Genomic DNA, 21,494 nt, shown 5'->3' with positions numbered 1-21,494 from the left:
AATGGTTTTTAGACCAAATCGAATCAGATTAACCCAGGATAAATTCGACTATGGTAATATTTTTAAATAAATTGAAGACATGATAATAATAAATACATACCTTTTTAGCCAGTTCAATTCCCATATGATGTTGAATATAATCTACTAGAGGTGACTTACAGCTTGAATATAACATTCTTTCTTTTATAGAACATTTATACCCTGGCATAGAGTATATAAATACTGAAACAATACAAATATAGAACATTTATACCCTGGCATAGAGTATATAAATACATTTGATAATGTGAAATGCTTTGGGGCTCGTCTCATGTGGGTTATTCAAAGAAAATGGTGGGAAAATTTTGAATGCGGAATTCGTACCATTTGATTGGGGCGGAATTGAAACGGACAGAACGCGTTCAGAACTCTTCAAACAAGCCCCACCCCCCTACTTATATCACAGTTAATTTGTACAGAAAGAATAAAAGTAATTACTATACCAGGAGTTTCCATATAATCACCCTCGTGAGTATGTTTAAATGTGAATAAATGATATCGAGGATGGTCGCTAGGAACTTTAGACGGTAAACTTTTCACTTTTATATCATCTGTATCTTCTAAATTTATTAATTCTTTATTGATGTCTAAACTCTGAAAAATAAACAATGACTTTCTTAAGACATGGATTTAAATGACATGCAACAAAAAACAGCACTGGGAAAATTCTGCAGTTTCACCAGTGAAAAATGTTTATTATGATTTCCATGGTTATTAATGTTCCTGTGGGAACCGGTATTCTTCTTATATATATTTGAAGATTATGGTTCTTCATTCCAAATCTCCAGACTATATTTCACTAGTGGTTAAATGCCTGTGCCTGTGCTTTTGCTTAACTGGCAATAACTGCAACCAAAAATTTCAAATTTGACAAATTGATATAGCCTGTTGCATACAGTTTGATTGAAGCCGAGTTGGCACAGACAGGGAACTAACAAATTTGCACCACCAAGAATCCAAAGAAATACAGCTTCCTCATCAACAATAATGTGTTTAAATACCAACAACGAAGTGACATGTAATAGGATAATGGTGGATTTTGATGGGAAGTTTAAATAAGATATAAGTTAAAGGAATTGTAAGTAGGTTTTCAATAATATTCAAAATTCCATTACATACACAGAGACATTACAGTGACATGAGTAGGCTGAAAAATTTCAATGATAAATCTAAACCATTAGACTTACTAATTGTATATAATTAAAATCTCCATGTTTAAATTCTTCTAGTTTCTGTGCTGCTGACTGTGAAAGAGGGAATGCCACGCCCTGCATCGTCTGGTGTTTAGTGTCAATATTTACAACTGCATTTACCTACAATATATGATAACAATCAAATGTGCAACTTTTTGAAGTTCTGATAAATGAAGAAAGAAATAAAAAAACATTTTCTACAAGGATAACAATTTTAGTTCACAAAGATGCAGTCTACATCAACCCCTTCCAGGTTAACTGTACTTTCACTTTACAAGTGTGTATACTGGATTGACCAGATTCATTACCAGATTCTAACACACCGACCAAGGCAAATAATGCCAAATTCAAACCCTTTAACTCACTATGCTATTACCTATCTTTTTTATTATACGTATATGATCTGATAAATGACTTTATTACTTCAAGATCAAAGCAGAGGACTACAGTACTTACTTCATTTTCTCTGATGGCCTGTAATTCTTCCTCGGCGAAGGTAAGAGGCGCTGGAGCATCTAGTGATTTAATATGTTTTAAATATCCTTTATAATTTACATCTTCCTGTATATAGATATAATTTCATCTTTATCATTTCAAAGTATGATATAAATAGCAAATGTTTCACGTTTCACATAATTCTGCTCTGGGTAACTTTCATCAATACAAACTTACAAAGTAATGGAACAAAACTCAGGAAGCAAATAAAAAGGCTCTTTATCTGTTTCTGATTGGGCTTATGCAAATGGAAAACTTAGAAGATACTCTCCGATAGAAGCACTGGCCATACTTCTTTTACATCAATTATCAATTTGAGTAATTAAGATTAAATTGAAATGGAAATGGTACTGTTTTTCGTGTTATGAATATCTATGAACTCGGGTACACATGCGCAGCATGTTATGTACGGGAGTGTGATCTACCACAGGGGCAGGCGACTGTATGTAACCGGTGGTTAACATATAATAAATATGCCTACATAATATCTGGTTGATACTTTAACATTTCGCTGGTAAATTAGTAAATGCTTATAAATAGTATTGAACAAACCTACCAGAGTTGTACCGAAAACTTCATGTTTCAAATCACCTTGACCAAATTCTTTTTTTAACGTAGCTCTTGTGGCAGCATACAACATTTTTTCTCGAACCTGGAATCAGAGAAAAAGAAATATGAGATGATGTTAACCTATTTTGACAGACGGTATTCTAGAATAGACAGATCTGATAATTATTAGAATAAGGTAAAACGTTTTTTGAATTCTTTCCATTTTTGTGTTAAAGTTGGAATAGCAGCCTCAAATTAGTAATTTTTTTAAGTTTAAATTGAAACACATTTCTCTCCTTGAAATTTCAACCCAAAAAAGTCCAAAAATTTTGGCTGAAAATTGTTTTCTAAAAATATAAATATTGAAGACACAATGTATGGATTGAGGCTTTCATTTTCTACATTTGACAGTCTAATTTAAGCACGACTTTCGCAAAGATCGACTGGTGAATACCTAAATTTCGACTTAAGTCTAACTTTACTCAAAGTTTAGGTAAAGTACGAGCGCTGCATATGGCCCTTAAAATGTTATGGCATTGATAAAAATATAAACACAAGCATACATTGTGTCTTCAATATTTATATTTTTAGGTAAAGTACAAGCGCTGCATATGGCCCTAACAGTACTATTAAGAAGCTGGAATTCTTCTTCATATAAAAAATAATCTGCTCTATTAGAATTGTATTAATTCTTTATTGAGTTGGTAAAAAGTAAATATGTATTTATTTAGGCCAAGGTCACTCAACATGCTGCAACATGACATTATTAACAGCTTAGTGAGATAGTGGCTGTCTTAAAATACTTAGTTTTAGTGGAATTGCAAGAACCACAGACATCTGATTGAAAATTGTAATGGTGTATATCTATGCTATCAGTGTTCATGATACGCATTAAAAGTTTAGAAAAACTTAACAATCCCTATATTTTGATATTCGAACGTGACAACAAGCCAAGTTAATCATATCACATTCCAATTATACCAGGAAGAGGGTATATAGATAATCAATTCCATAACAGGTAGTATATTAAATAACAGCTAAACTAGGAAGTAAAGGTGATACTACTGGGTATTGGCAGGAAGTCAAGTTTCAGTAATAACAGTACAGAATTACAATCACAGCTAGCTGTATGTTTGTTAAAGAGATTGTAAAGAGGTTTTCTAAAGTATTTATGTGTATTGGGGACATTGATTGCATTGATTTTTCAGACATATGTGGGTCTTACAATTCTACTAAAACTAAGCGTATAATGACATAGCTAAGACCTTTATATAACATTTACTACTTTTACAATGGTGACGTCATATAAGGTTAAGTATAATCATAAGAATTGGATTATACGCCTCTGCCTTTAACTGTCCATAACACATTCATCAAAGTCAAAACACGATAAGAAGAAAAGAGCTCAATAGATAGACTATCATTTTAGTATTCTGAGCTAGATACAGGGTACCTTGCTGTAAACATCATACATATTACAATACAAACATACACATTACTTTGAATAAAATTAATCTTGATCCAGCTCATGTACTGAGTTATTGCCCTTGTTTTGAAATCAGAATTAAAATGTTTTACTCACTGGAGAGAAATCAGGGGACCAGAATAAAGCTATCCATAAATACCCAGTCGAGGTTTTCTCATCTAATCTATATAGAATATAGCAGGGTTCTTTCTCAGCTAGCAATGGTAGAATTAACTTATCATAATGTAAAATAGGGGTTAAGGAAAATTAAAATTGGATACAATGTAGACATAATTATCAAGAATTTTTGCACTAGTTAATAGGTCTAACCATCTTACAAAACAGGTACTCAAAATCATTCTTGGCTAAAAATGTAACTTAAAGTGATATAAAAATTTTTATGGATTTAGTTGTTTAAATTTTTATTTACAAGCTGAAAGAGCTCAATCTCACCAATCTACAGGTCTAGAGGCAGAGAAAAACAGACTGTTATGATGGTACGAAAGATGGAATATCAGACTATCAGTTCTTATCCATTGAATCTTCCATCTCTGTATTAACCTAATGAAAAGCAAGAATGATCTCTACAGCATTCACTTGGGAACAGCGTAAGATAACAGGGCAATAAGCAATAAACTGTAGTGGAGTCAAAATGGATATCATCTTCCCAAGAACCTACAGCAGATTTTGTGCCACTTGAAACCATTTGCTCTGAAAATAACAAATGGCAAGTTAAATGACAAGCAAACAAAGAGGCTGAATGTTTTGGACATAGAATAATACCTGGTGCCACTCTGCCACTGGTCTAAGAGATTGTAAGTTTTTCTAAATATCTTTTGTGTATTGGAACACTGATAGCATTAATTTGCACCATTCCAATTCTCAATCAGACGTCTGTGGTTTTAGCAAATGTCCTTATATTTCAATAGCAGTAAAGTGCTTACTTTTTGTAGAATTGCAAGAACAACAGACATCTGATAGAAAATTGGAATGGTGCACACTGCAAATTAAAACCTTTTTATAATCTCTTTAACTCCAGGTATCTTTCAACATTTTAATAAGATTAATATCATAAATTTGTAATCTGAAAAATCCTTCATGGAGGTGAGAGGATGGATTAAATCATCTTCAAAATATTTTCATAATTAAGCCTATACAACTTTACCATTTTCAATAGAAATCTTCAGAACTCGATGTTTTCCACTCTTGGCCTTGGCAAAGACAGACAATAGGTCTGGAGAAGCTGAAATGATAAAAAAAATTATAATAGTGACTTGCTCTTTATAGTCAAGCAACAAACAAAAATATCTGTACACATCAGTCATACGGCAGTAAGGAATAAAAGGAATGTTGAGGTCCGAATGGAAAATATTATCTGTGGGTCAAGGGGCCAGAGGCGCCCATGTCGGGTACAGGGGGCATTTTACAACTTTGAGTGACTTTTTTGGCTTTGTTTTTGGTTACCAGTACTGGTAGTAAAGTAATAATGAAAAGCCTTGCTAAGAGAATAGCTTCATCAGCAGTGTTTATCAGTGACAACCTGCTCCTTTGAAACCCTAATTTAATTTCAATTAAAGTCACTCTATAAGCTACTGACACTTTAATTTGTGATTTCAGTAAGTGTAAGCTAATGTATTGGTCTGACCTTCGTGAACTTACAAGGTAGAATAGTAAAATAGTAGATCTCTACACCTATCAGGTCGTACTCATCATAATGAATCATTGACATTTGAATGGCTTTACTTCGCAAAAAACATTAACTTTTTGAGATCATCCTCGAAGTACATCAAAAGCACATTTAACTCTGTGATCTGACAATTTCTGAAAATCGAATTGCATGGAAAATCATGCTAAGAGTGTCTGTTTACCTGTAATTCCAGTTTGATGCGACATTTTTCAATTTCTCGTCAAAGTAGGAAGTTGTCGGAAGTTTAGCAAGAGTACACTCCCTCCTGTCACGTGACAAAAAATCTCCATTTCCTTTACAACGTAGACTTTGATTGGTTGATATAGTTATATTTGTCCAATCAGAGTACATGTTTCAGAAATTTTAGGCACAGCTTGCAATATGGCCGCCAACGTGAACTTGTCGAAAACATTTCCACAACCAATTTTAGAAAATCTCTTTTAAATCAATGTGATTCACTCTGAATCTGTTTGGTTCAGTTCTCAAACATAGATTCGCAATGGCTGGTTCGAATGTTGCCCACAAAATCAATTCAAAAAAGAGAACACAAGATGTTTTGATGTCTGAAAATGTCGATTTTGCAGGCCTGTTATTATCGGAGCCAGTTCAGAGAGGACTTTTGGCTGCCGGTTTTGAAAAACCGTCCCCAATTCAGTTGAAAGCTATTCCTCTTGGAAGATGTGGATTAGGTACTTGTTTTGTTAATCCCTGCTCACTTATAAGTTATAACCATGACTTAAAAAAAAAACTTGCCTTCTCACTTCTCACTAATGTAAAAGCTGCGGACATTAGCCTATTGATTGTATTTTTATCTAAAAATACTTCATTACAAAACTTATTCTACAACCTATTTAGTCAGAGGGTACCAGTGGTGGTGCTAGGCTCCTGAAACTTGGGGTACAAATATAGGGGGCAGACTGACTCCATAGTAGGATAGCTGTTGGTGTTGTGATTCCAAATACAGAAGTACTATAGGTTAAGAAGCTCCTTGAAGAGTCTGATGGGGTCTAACCAAGAAACCTTTTCAAAAATTAGAATTGATTTGGAGCATTGTACATTCATATTTTGGAGGAAAATTAATATTTTTTTTTTTGAAATTTCTCAGAAATGAGATAGGGGTTAAATTTGAGGTTTTCAAGGCCAGTTCTTTCAGAGAAGCCCAAGACTAGACTTACTTTGTTAAATGAGCTATTCCTCAATTTTCAGATTTAATTGTACAAGCCAAGTCAGGTACTGGAAAGACATGTGTTTTCTCAGTCATAGCCTTAGAGAATATTCAGATTACCAGCTCAGCATTGCAGGTATAGATATACTACACAGTTAATATTATTTCATAAGCAGTTTGTTTTATCCTCTCAACTTCATAGAATATTTGGAAACAATATACAAACAATAATAATAAGAACTGAAAAACAAGAAGAGCTTTTTTGTTGGAATAATAGTTAACAACATAGTCCTCAGAAATGATTGACATAGTCACAGTTGAGTTCTTAATTTGGATAAACAGGTCTGTGTATGTTAGGCAGTTTTCATAAATTTCCATTGTCAGTGAATTTCAATGTGTTTCCTGTTACCTTAAAAGGGTTAAAAAGAGGTTTTCTAGCTCTTTATGTGCATCAATGACCATTATGGCTTCCAATTTTCCATCAGATCGATGTCTGTGGTAATTGTAATTTAAGAAATGCTGAAAATCGGAATGAAGGAAAGTGAGTAATGCTATTAGTATCACTGTTTCTGTATATGAATATTTTTAGAAAACAGTTTTACAATCCCTATTAATATTACAGGTGTTAGTTTTAGCACCAACAAGAGAAATAGCTGTACAGATACAAGATGTTATTAAGAATATTGGAGCTTGTTTACCACGGTTGGCTTGTCATACATTTATTGGTGGTCTACCTATTAAAGAAGATATACAGAAATTAAGAAGATGTCAGATTGCTATTGGGTCACCTGGTAGGTCAAAACTGTGGTAAATGTTTTTGATTTGAAGTCAAAACATGTTGTCAAGTCCACAACATTGTTCCTGTGTTTTACCAGTTGTTCACGTTTAGGACACTTGACACTTACAAATTGAAAAGAAACCAAATATGCTGTTCTGACATTTTCCCTTCATTATCCCAGGAGCAGAAGAGTAGAACGTGAAACTCCATTTCATTTCAAGAAGTGTGTGAACCATTCAGCTCAGAAAAAGATAAATATCAAGTCTCTTGAAAAAGTTACATTTTCTAAATTGGTCATGGGAGCCAAAAAATTCTCCTTCAAATATTAAGACTTTTACTGATGGATTTAATATTTTGGAGAAAAATTATCCACAGCATTCAATTCAATTTCATCATTCATTATCATAATCAAAAAATATATAATTTGTTTCTCCAGGTCGTGTAAAACATCTAATAGAACATGGTTTAATGTCTACTGACAGTATTAGAATATTTATACTGGATGAAGCTGATAAACTATTAGAGGACAGTTTCCAGGAACAAATTAAGTTAGTTTTATCTCATCTCTTTTATTAAGTCAGTGGTTTCATCAGGATAAATTTTGATGTATTCATTTTATATTTCATACTATGCTTAATGAGGGAATTCATTCATTCTGCCCCCTCTTCCTTCTTTTTGCTCCGCCACTGATAGATGATTAACATAGCATGAGTATAAGCTTGTTTTTGAAACCCTACTTATATTGTTAAGTAATATAAACAGTAGAAACATTGTTGTCTTCTGGATGTTGTCTGAAGATATAGCACAGCATGCAACTCTGAGTGACAATATATCTTAAGATGTATTTTAATATCTCTATTTTCCAGTTGGATATATTCTTCATTACCTGATAACAAACAGATTCTAGCACTATCAGCCACCTACCCAGAATATCTAGCACAACATCTTACAGCTTATATGAGAAACCCTACTTTTATTAGACTGAATGTATCCGACCCTGCTTTATTAGGTTAGTAATAAACTTCATATTACTGTGAAAATCAATTATTTCCATGGGTACCAGGTTTCGTTGATTTTTTGACATATTGGTAAGAATGTATATTTGTGTATTTTGGTTTTCTTGCCAAAGTAAATTTTTGTAGAATGAGTATTTGTAATTTCACTATATAACCTCATAATGATGTGTATTTTGATAAGTAAAGAATCAAGTGTTGCCCAGTAAGTTTGGTGGTTGCTTGCTATCTTATGATAGCACTTTCAAGACTCTAGATCCAAGTTCCCCCTGTCAGTGATGCCGGTCATTTGGAAACAGAAGTGTCTCAGGATCAACTTGTGAAAGGAACCATATTTTCCAGACAATTTTTACAAATTAGTTCCGTAATAAACTTTCTATTCTTTCAGGTATAAAACAGTTTTATAGTAAAGTAAAACACCATCCTCTACCTAATAAACAACTAGATATTAAAACAGACAGTGTTATTAGTTTATTATCTAATATTGTCTTTAAGCAATGTCTCATCTTCTCAAACCTTCAAACCAGGTAAGTTTGGTTCTTGTCATATTTTGATCATTATGCATTTTACGATGAAAATAATAAAGGTACTTGAATAACATTTCTAACAATGCTGATTCTGAAGTCAATGTTCTTGTTACAGGTAACTTAATATATTATATAGATGAGTCAGTGTAAAAATATTTTTCAGAGCTCAGAATTTATGTAGTGATCTACAGAGTAAAGGTTGGCCGACATCTTGTATAGCTGGTAGTTTAGATCAGAAAGAAAGACTGCAGGCTATGGATCAACTTAAAACTTATAAATGTAGAGTTCTTATTTCTACTGATCTGGTAGGTTACATATTAATTTATAGTGGCAGATTTTGAAAAGTAAATGATTTTCCACATCAGCCATTTGACCATTTGTTCAAGCACAATTTTTGAATAATATATTTTAAGATTTAAATATGGAATCCTCTTTCTCTCTGACAAATTGATACAAGCACAAATGTAGAAATTTAGTTTAGAAAGACCCAATTCTTTTCAATTGATCAGAAATCACTTAATGTAAATGACTAAATGATTTATGAGGTTATATGATTAACTAAATGATTTATTACAGACATCACACTTTATAAGTTATATGATTGACTAAATGATTTATTACAAACATCACATTTTATAGGTTATATAATTGACTAAATGATTTATTACAGACATCACACTTTATAAGTTATATGATTGACTAAATGATTTATTACAGACATCACACTTTATAAGTTATATGATTGACTAAATGATTTATTACAGACATCACACTTTATAAGTTATATGATTGACTAAATGATTTGTTACAGACATCACACTTTATAAGTTATATAATTGACTAAATGATTTATCACAGACATCACACTTTATAAGTTATATAATTGACTAAATGATTTATTACAGACATCACACTTTATAAGTTATATGATTGACTAAATGATTTATTACAGACATCACACTTTATAAGTTATATATTTGACTAAATGATTTATTACAGACATCACACTTTATAAGTTATATAATTGACTAAATGATTTATCACAGACATCACACTTTATAAGTTATATAATTGACTAAATGATTTATCATAGACATCACACTTTATAAGTTATATAATTGACTAAATGATTTATCACAGACATCACACTTTATAAGTTATATGATTGTCTAAATGATTTATTACAGACATCACACTTTATAAGTTATATGATTAACTAAATGATTTATCACAGACATCACACTTTATAAGTTATATGATTGACTAAATGATTTATCACAGACATCACACTTTATAAGTTATATGATTGACTAAATGATTTATTACAGACATCACACTTTATAAGTTATATAATTGACTAAATGATTTATTACAGACATCACACTTTATAAGTTATACGATTGACTAAATGATTTATTACAGACATCACACTTTATAAGTTATATGATTGACTAAATGATTTGTTACAGACATCACACTTTATAAGTTATATGATTGACTAAATGATTTCTTACAGATATCACACTTTATAAGTTATATAATTGACTAAATGATTTATCACAGACATCACACTTTATAGGTTATATGATTGACTAAATGATTTATTACAGACATCACACTTTATAAGTTAAATAATTGACTAAATGATTTATCACAGACATCACACTTTATAAGTTATATAATTGACTAAATGATTTATTACAGACATCACACTTTATAAGTTATACGATTGACTAAATGATTTATTTCAGACATCACACTTTATAAGTTATATGATTGACTAAATGATTTGTTACAGACATCACACTTTATAAGTTATATGATTGACTAAATGATTTCTTACAGATATCACACTTTATAAGTTATATAATTGACTAAATGATTTATCACAGACATCACACTTTATAAGTTATATGATTGACTAAATGATTTATTACAGACATCACACTTTATAAGTTATATGATTGACTAAATGATTTATTACAGACATCACACTTTATAAGTTATATGATTGACTAAATGATTTATTACAGACATCACGAGGTATAGATGCTGATAAAATTGATTTAGTTATAAACTTGGACGTACCGTATGATCATGAAACTTATCTTCATAGAATTGGTCGAGCTGGCAGATTTGGTGAGTTTTTTTTGTCTAAAACAAGAGTTGATTTGCATTTTCAAATTGGTTTAACTCTTACCAAAACCCACCCTACCCACGAATCTAGGAAAGAATGATGGTGTGAGCTAGTCTGTTGTTGATTTTTCAAACCTTTTCTGAAACATCTCTTATTTTATGAAAAAGAGTTCCCAAAAGGATCATGATTTTCCATTTCTCCGAATTCCCCCTCACAGCGATCATCCTTGTTATAGAAAGTGTACTAGTTATTGATGAGAATATTTTTTTGTTAATAGGATCATTTGGAGCAGCAGTGTCTATAGTAAGTGAAGGGAAAGAAGAACAAGAATTGTGGGCTGTAGAAAGAAAATGTCACACTAAAATACACCCTTTACCAGGTACACAATCCCACTTATACTCTTAGTTCAATTTTATTTTGTAATTTTATTATATCTGTGAGGAAGGTCAGTTAGACATTTGATTAGTTGATTAGAGTTTGCTTCCCAACATAGTTGAAAATAGTTTCAAATTTTCAAGCTTATACTACAAGCTGTGCATTTTAAGATCTTATGACCTATCAAAATATAAATATCATAAATTAATAAATGTATACCATTTATAAATGTCCCTTGAGAGACACTTCATGGTGATGTTCGTCATCTGTCCAATTAAGATCATTCATTGAAATTCAATTCATCTTAAATTGCATGTTATCACTTAAGATTCACCCTCCTATAGCATTGTTTTCCCATTTCATATTTCGGCTGTAATTTACTGCTTCTCCATTACAGATCCTATCCCAAATGATTTGGTGAAGATAGAAATTGAAATAGATCCAGATGAGGTGATCAGTGTAGAACAAATAGTTACCAGGAATTCTGCGACTGAATCTGAACCAGCAGACGATCAAGACAATAATCACAATAATTCTAAAATAATTCAAGATGAACCTTGTCAAAATACAGAAGGGAATACAGATGAACTTAATATCACGACTTTAAATGGCCACACAGATAACTTAGCTTCAAAAGTCAGTGTTGAAAAAGTCAATGACAAGAAAGTTGGTAACGAAAATGTCAGTGCCGCTAAGAGTACGAGCTTAAACATCTTGTCTCGAAATTATCTAGATAAACATGACACAAGTGACTGTCAAAGTGAAAATAGTTTCAAAACCTCTCATGAAGATTTAGTTCAAAATCACACAAAGACTAACACGTCACAAGATTCGTTATCGTTAAATTCTAGTCAGAAACAAAAAGAAAATATAACAGAAGATGGAAGCAATATGTCTGATCTGTATCCAAGCAAACAGAAATATGTGTTTCATGATGAACAATCTTCCAATGTACCTGCAAATCACCAAGGAAATAGGATCTCTAAAACTTCTAGAATATCTAATAGTGCTAAAACTATGAAGCCGGACAATTCTAAAACAAATGGAAACCTTTTCCAAAATACTGAAAACAATTTAAAGCTTAGATCATGTGATGTAAAATTAGAAATGAATATTAATCAGTCCAATTCTGCAGACACAAATTTATCAAAAGCAGATTCATTAGATTCCCCTGTAGTTGATGTACATGATTTCCTTTCCACAAGTGTTTCTTTCTCAAAATCTAAAAAATCACAACGCGGTGAACCTAATGTGGAAGAAATTGTTTCACAGAATTCAGCCTCTAATAATCCAATGACGGCTACAGCTGGCACAATCAACCAGGCATCCAACGAAGAGCCTGCCATTGTGACTGAACCAGGTGATGCAAGGCCTATTACATTTGCCGCGAGACACTCAAAACTGAAATCGAAACTCGACAAAATAGAAAACGACTCAGTCATCAAAGACTCTAAAAATGACCTTCTCAAATGCTGCAGTGACTTAGTTAAATCCATCCAGACTCTTAATATCGAAAAAATTTCATCCCCCAATGAAGATCTGTGTACTTCAAGTGATGCCACCGTGGATTTGAGACCAAAGATCTGTGAGAAAAGCGTTCAAAAGACTAATCCTATGGAGGGTGCATCTACGTTTATGGAAAATAATTCAGATTCTAACAATGTTAATGCTGATCTGAGGGAAGGGGTAGAATCGAATTACGCTATTGCGAAAACTGAAGACCCAAAGAATACTAGTATTTCAAAAATATCTTCAACAAAATACAAGGGAAGGACATATGAAGATCTTTTGAAAAGCTTCAACGAATGTCAGTCTTCAACTACGGAGCGCAAACCTTATGATCATATCTCAAGAATTAAACAAGACTTACAAAACGCTGCTAAAAATTCATTTGTAGATGAAACTCTGACAATTGCCTTGAATAATCTTGATCAGATTTATTCTGGTGCAGTTAATTCCAAAAACTCTGAATCCACGTCTGTGTCGGTACAAACTGAACTGGTCAAATCTACTGAGTCATTGTGCTCTTTTGGTACTCAAACACAAATACCAAACTACAATGTATCTAAATTAACCAATAGAATGGCTGTTTCTTCTCTGGCAGAATTTTCAACCAATCATAATCCAGATAATGTTTGGAACTCTTTGAATGCTCATCTTGAAACTCAAATAGATGCAACAAAATTTGACAAACAATCAAAACTACGATTGTGTCAAACCAAAAACAGTGAAGAGACAATAAATGTTAACCAAATTCAACATGGCCACCATGCTGATGATGAAGGCCTACATCAAAGCGTCCATTCTAATAGCAGAACATCAACCATTTTAGAAACTGAAGGGAGACAAATCCAATATGACCTCCAAGACATGGAGAAGAAAATAAAAACAGGAGAGTTGAAATTTGGAATATCTTATGATTCACATAAAGTTACACCTCAATCTAACATTTTAGTGGCCAATCAGAATGGTGTTGCCTCTTTGTCAGATGTAGAGCAGTTATCAGCTCGAAGTAGTTCAAACTCGAACTTGAGTTCTTCGGAAAGCAACAGTGAAATTTCTGAATCAACCTCAGATTCAAGCTCTGTCACTAGAAAGAAAAACAAAATGGAGGCTGAAACGAGAGACATTTTAAGAAAGCCTAAATCTGACTGTCAATATAACCAGAATACCCAACCAGAGAGGTTAAGAAGTAGAAATAGAAACACCAAAAAACATTTAACTCACAGAAGCCATGGTTCTCACAATCGTCTTGATCAAAAGTCAACAGTATCTCATCCCTCAGATGAAAATATGTATGGTTATGGTAAGTTTTCAGAAGCACCTGCTGTTCAAGGAGACAATGACTATACACAGTGGTATAAACAGTATTATGAACCCATCGAAGGACTTTCTTACAGTGACCAGGGCAGAGAAGCCAGAGAGGCTTATTCTAATTGGTCTGAGCCTTATCAAACTAAAAGTGGAAAGCATCGAGGGCATGCTTATTCTGAAAAGCACCATCATTACAGTACTCAAACCCACAGCTATAAGCCTCAAGATTTTGATGCAGAGAATGCCTATTCTGAGCATTACCAACAGTATTATAGTCAGCCCCCAAACAGAAAGCATCAAGCCAAGTTTGATGCAGAGTATGCTTACTCTAACTGTAGGCAAGCCAAAAACAAAAAGCACCATACTAATTTCAGTGCAGAGAATGCTTATTCTAACTGGTACCATCAATGGTATGAATGGTATATGAATTACTATAGTAACCCTAATCCGTATTATCAATACATGTCTCCAGACCACTATCCATATTCCTACCCTTATAACTATAGTTATTACAGTGGTATGCCATTCCAAGCTGCTCCGACCAAGAGTGCTGGAGAAGCCTTGAAAGATTCTGTTAAATTTGCCAAGATTCAGAAAGAATACATTAAACAAATGTCTAAATAAAAAATGTTTCTGTTACTGAATTGAGTTATTGATTTTGTCCCTGATTTAGCTTCTTTTCAATGTCGACACAATTTACTACAGACATCATATTTGTAGGGATTTCGATTACTAACTTTAATACACTTAGGCCACTATATACTTGTTGGCATTGTCAATACGTATTACTTCTAAATTACGTACCACAAACATCACGGGACTGAGGTTTGAAGCATGCATATTTAGAATAATAAAATCCGTCGCACACTGACCGATCGGACGCCTTAGGATTATTTAACGGTGTGAACAGGGCCATAGGAAGCCATGAAAACTAGGGCACCGGGCGCTTTAGGAAGAAATTTTGAAAATCAGGGTTGACTTCCGTGCATCTGAGATAGTGCTATACGACTGTTTACGAAGCTCGACTATTAAATGAAATGAATGGAGTTTTACGTTCTAATTTTCTGCACTTATTTGGTGCTAATGAAGACGGGCAACTCAATGCAGTGTGCAATGAGGGAAATCTTTGCCTGGACAGCAGCATTCGCCTGTTCTTTTTTCTAATTGCAACAACCACTAGCACGTGGAGCCTCGGTTTATTTTACCGTCCGATCTACCTGCATCACTGGAAAATCTCAAGGTATTGTCTCGACCTATGCTGGGATTGAACACTGGACTTTCGGTTCACTGAGCGACCGCGGCCTCCTCCCCTCTTTTAAGAAGGCATGGGGGAGATCTCCTGTAAGCCTTCACCAATAATATTTGGACAGCTTGCTCGTTGTTCATACGATGTTCGCCTCTTAGGAGGTTGAGGTCCCACCACCCCACCCCACTGGAGACAATTTTGAAGATTAGGTGGGGCTGAATTTTATTGATGTTGAAAAAATTCGTTCAATATGTGCAGATCCATTTTAAAAAAAGAAAATTGATATGAGACATTCATTATATTTTTATTGTTTCTCCCATTCAAACATCTTTCTACTTCAAACGGGTACCTGTAGCTTAGTCAAATATTTAAGTTGGGGGAGGGGGTGATATGTCTAATATATTAACTTGAAAATGTTAAGTAATTCGTGAATTAGACTGGAGGGCAAATTATATTTTCATTTGATAAGTCATATCATGTCAGGTTTGTTTCACGTAGATATTTACTGAGATAAATACCTTATTATTACTCAGTTAACAATATTAGCTGTGTGAACTCTCGAATAGAGACGCCGAATTAATAAACCAAGACGCAGAGTGACATCAGGTGTTACAGAAGGGTAAGCATGCCCTTCCCCTTCGCGACATCCACTACAGTAGGGCCTACTAATTTTAGTTGAGCGTAAATTCAATGAAGTCTTGAAACAAGTTGAAAAAAAGTTCAGGGACAATCATGTCTTCCAGCAGAAAAATCAGTTTTTGCAGAACCTTTTGATTGGATGGTAATCAATACTAAACATTGGTTGAGTATATGAAGGGATTGTAAAGAGTTTTTTTTTAAAAAATATATGTGTATCGGAGACACTGATAGCATCAATTCACTGATAGCATCAATTTCCATCAAACCAATTTTTAATCAGACGTCAGCTGTGATTCTTGCAATTCTACACGCAAAAAAATAGTGTTTGATTTCGTCACTAATAACGAAATTTGTTTAATCACATTAGGCGATTAGTGACGTCATCAATCCGTTAGTTTTAGTGGAATTGCAGGTACCATAGACGTCTGGTCGAAAATTGGAATAGTGCAAATTGATAATATCAGTGTCCCTGATACACATACATTTTTTAGAAAACTCCTTTACAATCCATTTAATCCTGGATGTGTTTCTTTCTGAATCAAACACACCTAAAGTACACTCAGGTATGTATAAGTCACGTGATTTACTTAACTTAATAACAACCGGTTTGAATATTAGCATTGACAAAAATAGTATATATCGTACAATAACAAAAAAAAAACATCACTGGATTAGTGAGTGATTTAGAACTAAAAAAAAAGAAACCTTCACAAATTAAATAAAGCGGAACGAATCCTTTTTATGCATGACCCTAAGATAGTTTTTGAGATGTGTTGTCAGATGGGTTTATTACGTCCACGACGAAGATAACTTTGAAATTGTCAGCATCATAGTTTTCAACTGGACAGGTTAGTTTATATTGTGTAAAGGTTTATTATTTATATGGTATATGTTAATATACAATAGATTATACTTGTCTTCATTTAAGCGAAGAATGTTTTTTTTTAAATCAATATTTATTTCTAATATACAACAATGATCAAGGAATCTGGAAACAAGCTTACTGCTTATATAAATACATTTCCCAAACGACAGTGGCGGAGCCAGATTCATGTCCGAGGGGGGGGGGGGGGGAAATATCAGAGATTGCCCGAATTTCTAATTTAGTTGTGAGATTTTTGCCCGAAAAACTTGCTTTCGGGGCTGCGAGGAGGGACGGCTGCCCCCTCTGCCCCCCAACAATTGTCTAGCAAAATAATCCTACATCAAGCGATCTGCAGCAAAGACCTATTTGTAGTTCGATTAGCATCAGATACAGTATTGGGAATCCAAATCGCCACCTCGACAAAACTCTAAACCAGCAAGGGTGCGGTGTTAGGCTAGGGCGGAGCTACAGAATAGAATACAAACTACAACACTTTCAAAGTCACAATTAATATCAATTTGTGCACGGGGGGTGTCTTCAAAATACAAATTTAAATAATTGTAAAATACATGAGATTACCTCATCATCCAGATGCCTTATTCTCGAAATTAAAATAAAATCCAGTTTTTAGCAAATACAGTAATCTGATTGGATAATACAACTTAATTTAAAATCGTCTTTAGTGTTTGGCCAATCAGATCTATGACTGAAACACTAAAATCATTTTAAGTTAAGTTTTCGAGAATAAGGTTACCTGATTGGTTGGGAATAAGGTGGCCTTCCAATACAAATTACAAATCCTAATGATGAACAAGATATATGTTGAAATATTTCAGAAATGGCGATAACGAGAGAAATGAGTTTATGGAGAATGATATTTGTGATATCTATTTACACTTTACATGTTTCAGGTAAGGATTGGATAGGGCCGACTTGACCTTTGACCTGGTGACGACATAATGTATATTAATCAAAACATTTGAAAAAGGTTGGTTGCAAACTGCAAAATACAGACAGTGCTCTCCAAAATTGAAAATTGGAATGGTGCAAATCGATCCTATCATTGTCCCCCATATAGTCCAACATAAAAAGTTCATAAAATTTCTAATTATTTTATTTCAGCCCAATATTTTAAGCTTCGCGGAGCCACACCTTACAGTAGTGTTGGGTCACAGTATACGATGTATTGCAACATGGAAAGGGGAGGGTACCCTTCAGCGGCATATAGGGTACTGTTCAGAAGGGGCGACGAGGAAATGTGTAGTTTAAACGTCAAGCCATGTGCTGGAATAGAGTCTACGGTGTCAGATTATTTCTGTTCCTGTTACCATGGTAATAATACCGTCATGTATCTGACCATCCGTGACGTCACAGCAGACGACGAAGCTGATTGGACGTGTGGTTTAGAAAGATATAACCTCAAAAGTGACAAATTTTCACTTCCGCTTTACTGTAAGTTTTACCCTCATCCCTGTATGTAATTGTCTTTAAATCTTGAAGGCATCAGTGACCATTTCACTCTGATAAACAGGTGCGACAGCGCAATCGGAGATATCCGTATCACCTTTTAAAATTAACATGCTGCGCCAGGTTTGCCTGAAGTCATACTAATAAAACGGATGCCTTAAAAAGATTGTTTCTCTGAAACCTTGTCCGTTTGAGATTTTGTATGAAAATTAATTATTTTGACCAAAAGCCAGTTCGTAACGCTTTTTCTTTTAATTTTGCGTCCATGACACCGATACATGAACTGTGTTCAACGAGTCGCGGCTATGCTCAGACTGGTTGATAATGTTTTAGAACCGTCTGGTGCTCTTCAAAGCAGGGCTTTTTTTTTTAGAGACAGAGTAATAGTGAGTTTATGCCCCCACAACATTACCCCAATAAAGAGCAGAAAATTAAATTTCTATGCTTTCAGAATATTTGTAATCGTTATTTCAGACGGTCCAGGAGACAGTATAAGCATTACGCCTCATACTATTGAAAAACATACAGTGAATGAAGGGAATTCCTTGGCACCGATAACCTGTACCGCCCAGTGTAAACCAGAGTGTCATCTCAATTGGCGTAAACTTAGGGGTTCCGGTGATATCGTAGATGATGACGCAACACTCATTTCTAACGACTCCGTCCTATATATTACCGACGTGTCCAAGTCGGATGAAGGTCGTTACGTATGTCAAGCGTCCAATATAATAGACAAGAATAGTTCCGTTGTGTTTGTACATGTAAATGGTAAGGTTACTTATTAATTTGACGAATTGGCTTCATGATAACTACACTATATTGGCAAAATGTCTGCACAATCGTTACCTGAAATCTTTTCTATATTTTCTCTTAAATGGTCTGTAGGTTTTTTTTAGCTTTTTAATATGTCTTTCTCCATTATGGCTTCTATTTACATCATTCTATTTTTCATTCCGATGTCTGAAGTTCCTGTAAATATGGAAATACTTAACCGTATATGACGTCACCATCGCAAAAGCTGCGAATAATGTCTAAGTGCCTTGGTGATATCTACGTCATAAAGCGCATAGTTTTCGTGCCGGTAAATATAACAAGTTTGAGAAAAACCTCTTTCCAATCCCTTTTAGTGGTAAAAAAAAAACATCCACCAATTCGTGGTTTTCCAAAACAATTCTATATCAATATTTTCCAGCTAAGCAAGTATCTACGGGCGAAGAATCAAGATTAAGTTTTGGTGTTGGTGTGGGGGTAGGAATTGTGGTCTGTGCTGTTGTCATGGTAACTGGTATGGCTATTGGAATCTTCGTTTATTCAAAAGTTAAAAGTCATAATCAAGGTAATCGAAGTTATTCAGCTGAAATTCATATGAAATTAAACTGGAACCTTCATTGTCCATGTATCAGTCGCTCGCTCGATCCATCCGTCAACATTTATTTGTAAGTGCAATTGATCCGATTTTTACGAAAACTGGTGTGGATATGTAACATGATGAGATTTCGCACGAATCCGAACCTGACGATGTTACCATCCTTGTCGCCCATCTTCACAATATCAAACCATTACGACCTCCGGTTTATACCTAGACTTGAATAGCCGCCTTTCATCATATCACTAAAGTTTGTAAATTCAGCTATTTAATTGGATTGTACGTTAAGAAAAACAGCCAATTAGAGGTCACGAGATGGTTTTAACACTACACCATAATAGGCTGCATATGCTGGCGAACAATCCAATCAAATAACTGCATTCCGTGATAAAATAATAGTGGCTATTACAGTCAAGGTATTAGCCTAAGGTGGTAATAATTTGACATTGTGAAGATATCGTCTAGAAAGCTATCTTCACAATCAGTTACATGTTCAAGAAATAATATCTATGATAATTGTACACATATTTTTTTCAACTCTTGTAGGTCGAGAAAATACACGTACAGAATCTGTTACGTAAGTTGATATATTTAAAAGAATTTTATGTATTTTTGACCTCGTAAACTATCGTTAGCCTATTTGACAAAAATATTTTTTGCACTGATTTACTCGGTATATATTGAAATATCTATTTGAAGTATTCAAGCCTATATATTATATTGCCCCGACTCTCCCATATAGTAGGAGCCGCGGTGGTTCAGTGATGCTTGCTCGCTTATCTGAAAGTCCTGTTTTCAATCCTGTCATAGGTCGAGATAATACCACCGTATTTTTTAACCCGTCCCGACCCGTTAGTGATATATTTCGGAGTCTACTCGTTCCGATTAGGCAATAAACCGAGACCCTTTGAGCTACAAGCTGTGCACGTTGATGACCCCTCGATTGTTGGAAATTTAAAAAAAAAGCTAATGCCGCTGTTCCTCAATTTCCCTCATTGCACACTGCATTGCTTGTACGTTTTCATTAATTAGGTGTAGAAGAGTAGGACGTTAAACTCCTTTCATTTCAATCCAATGTTTAAGTATGTTTCTATAAGTAATATTTTGTTTTTCCTCACAGTAGTTCAATGGTACCAATTTACGACGAACCTCACCAACCAAATATATTCAGACCTAGAAAACAAGACTATAGAATTATCAACCAGCCTCAACTTCCAGCTTATGAGGACCATAGTTTTGATTTGTCTCCTTTATGATGGTACCAGTTTCTACGAATTCCAGGGGCGTGCCTACATATGATTGGTTATAGGGTAGTCCGACAAATCTGTTCCTACTCGTTCCTCGGGTATATACGTGATATAACGTATAATAACGGGTAGGGTCAGATTTGTCGGGCTAAGTACAAGAGTGGTTCGTTTTCTAAATTGCTGAACCTGTGCAGTGTAACACAGTTTAAAAATGAGATACGAATCTATTTTGAAAAAACTTCAGCGATTCTGTGATTAGAGCCGCAGACAACGTATTCTACCTGTTTAATTTTACTATTTACTGTGGATCTCTTTCTTTAGTTGCCTTGTGTGCCTCAATTCGATGAACTCTGAATCTCAGGCGTTATTTTCAGCGAATATTGTTTTGTACATTGTCTACATTGTTTATATCTTGATGTATAATATA

General features: G+C 34.1%; 3 protein-coding genes across 3 annotated transcripts in view; 2 read left to right on the top strand and 1 right to left on the bottom strand.

Moving 5' to 3' along the window:
• Window positions 1-5,646, bottom strand: part of LOTGIDRAFT_237061 (hypothetical protein) — a 20,600-nt gene extending 14,954 nt beyond the window's left edge. The window contains exons 1-9 of the mRNA XM_009068750.1: window positions 5,610-5,646; window positions 4,907-4,984; window positions 4,402-4,452; window positions 3,859-3,986; window positions 2,284-2,379; window positions 1,689-1,793; window positions 1,227-1,352; window positions 483-633; window positions 101-222 (exon numbers count right to left, since the gene is read on the bottom strand). Of these exons, the coding sequence (XP_009066998.1) occupies window positions 101-222; window positions 483-633; window positions 1,227-1,352; window positions 1,689-1,793; window positions 2,284-2,379; window positions 3,859-3,986; window positions 4,402-4,452; window positions 4,907-4,984; window positions 5,610-5,634 (882 nt within the window). The 5' untranslated portion in view covers window positions 5,635-5,646. The remainder of the gene's footprint in view (window positions 1-100; window positions 223-482; window positions 634-1,226; window positions 1,353-1,688; window positions 1,794-2,283; window positions 2,380-3,858; window positions 3,987-4,401; window positions 4,453-4,906; window positions 4,985-5,609) is intronic.
• A 281-nt stretch (window positions 5,647-5,927) lies between these two features.
• Window positions 5,928-9,252, top strand: LOTGIDRAFT_223393 (hypothetical protein; the record flags this gene model as incomplete). Its single annotated transcript, XM_009068749.1, has 7 exons — window positions 5,928-6,117; window positions 6,635-6,729; window positions 7,216-7,384; window positions 7,808-7,919; window positions 8,238-8,380; window positions 8,773-8,911; window positions 9,075-9,252. The coding sequence occupies 7 exons, from the start codon at window positions 5,928-5,930 to the stop codon at window positions 9,250-9,252; spliced, it is 1,026 nt and encodes a 341-aa protein (XP_009066997.1).
• Window positions 9,253-17,825: 8,573 nt separating this feature from the next.
• LOTGIDRAFT_170115 (hypothetical protein) lies at window positions 17,826-21,076 on the top strand (the record flags this gene model as incomplete). The annotated part of the gene is made up of 6 exons (XM_009068748.1): window positions 17,826-17,898; window positions 18,110-18,439; window positions 18,929-19,222; window positions 19,647-19,790; window positions 20,367-20,397; window positions 20,941-21,076. The coding sequence occupies 6 exons, from the start codon at window positions 17,826-17,828 to the stop codon at window positions 21,074-21,076; spliced, it is 1,008 nt and encodes a 335-aa protein (XP_009066996.1).
• Window positions 21,077-21,494: the final 418 nt, after the last annotated feature.

Source organism: Lottia gigantea (genome assembly GCF_000327385.1).
Source record: "Lottia gigantea unplaced genomic scaffold LOTGIsca_93, whole genome shotgun sequence".
In the NCBI taxonomy this organism is placed as follows: domain Eukaryota; kingdom Metazoa; phylum Mollusca; class Gastropoda; family Lottiidae; genus Lottia; species Lottia gigantea.
Note: the sequence above shows the minus strand (reverse complement) of the source record. Positions and strands in the feature narration are given on the sequence as shown.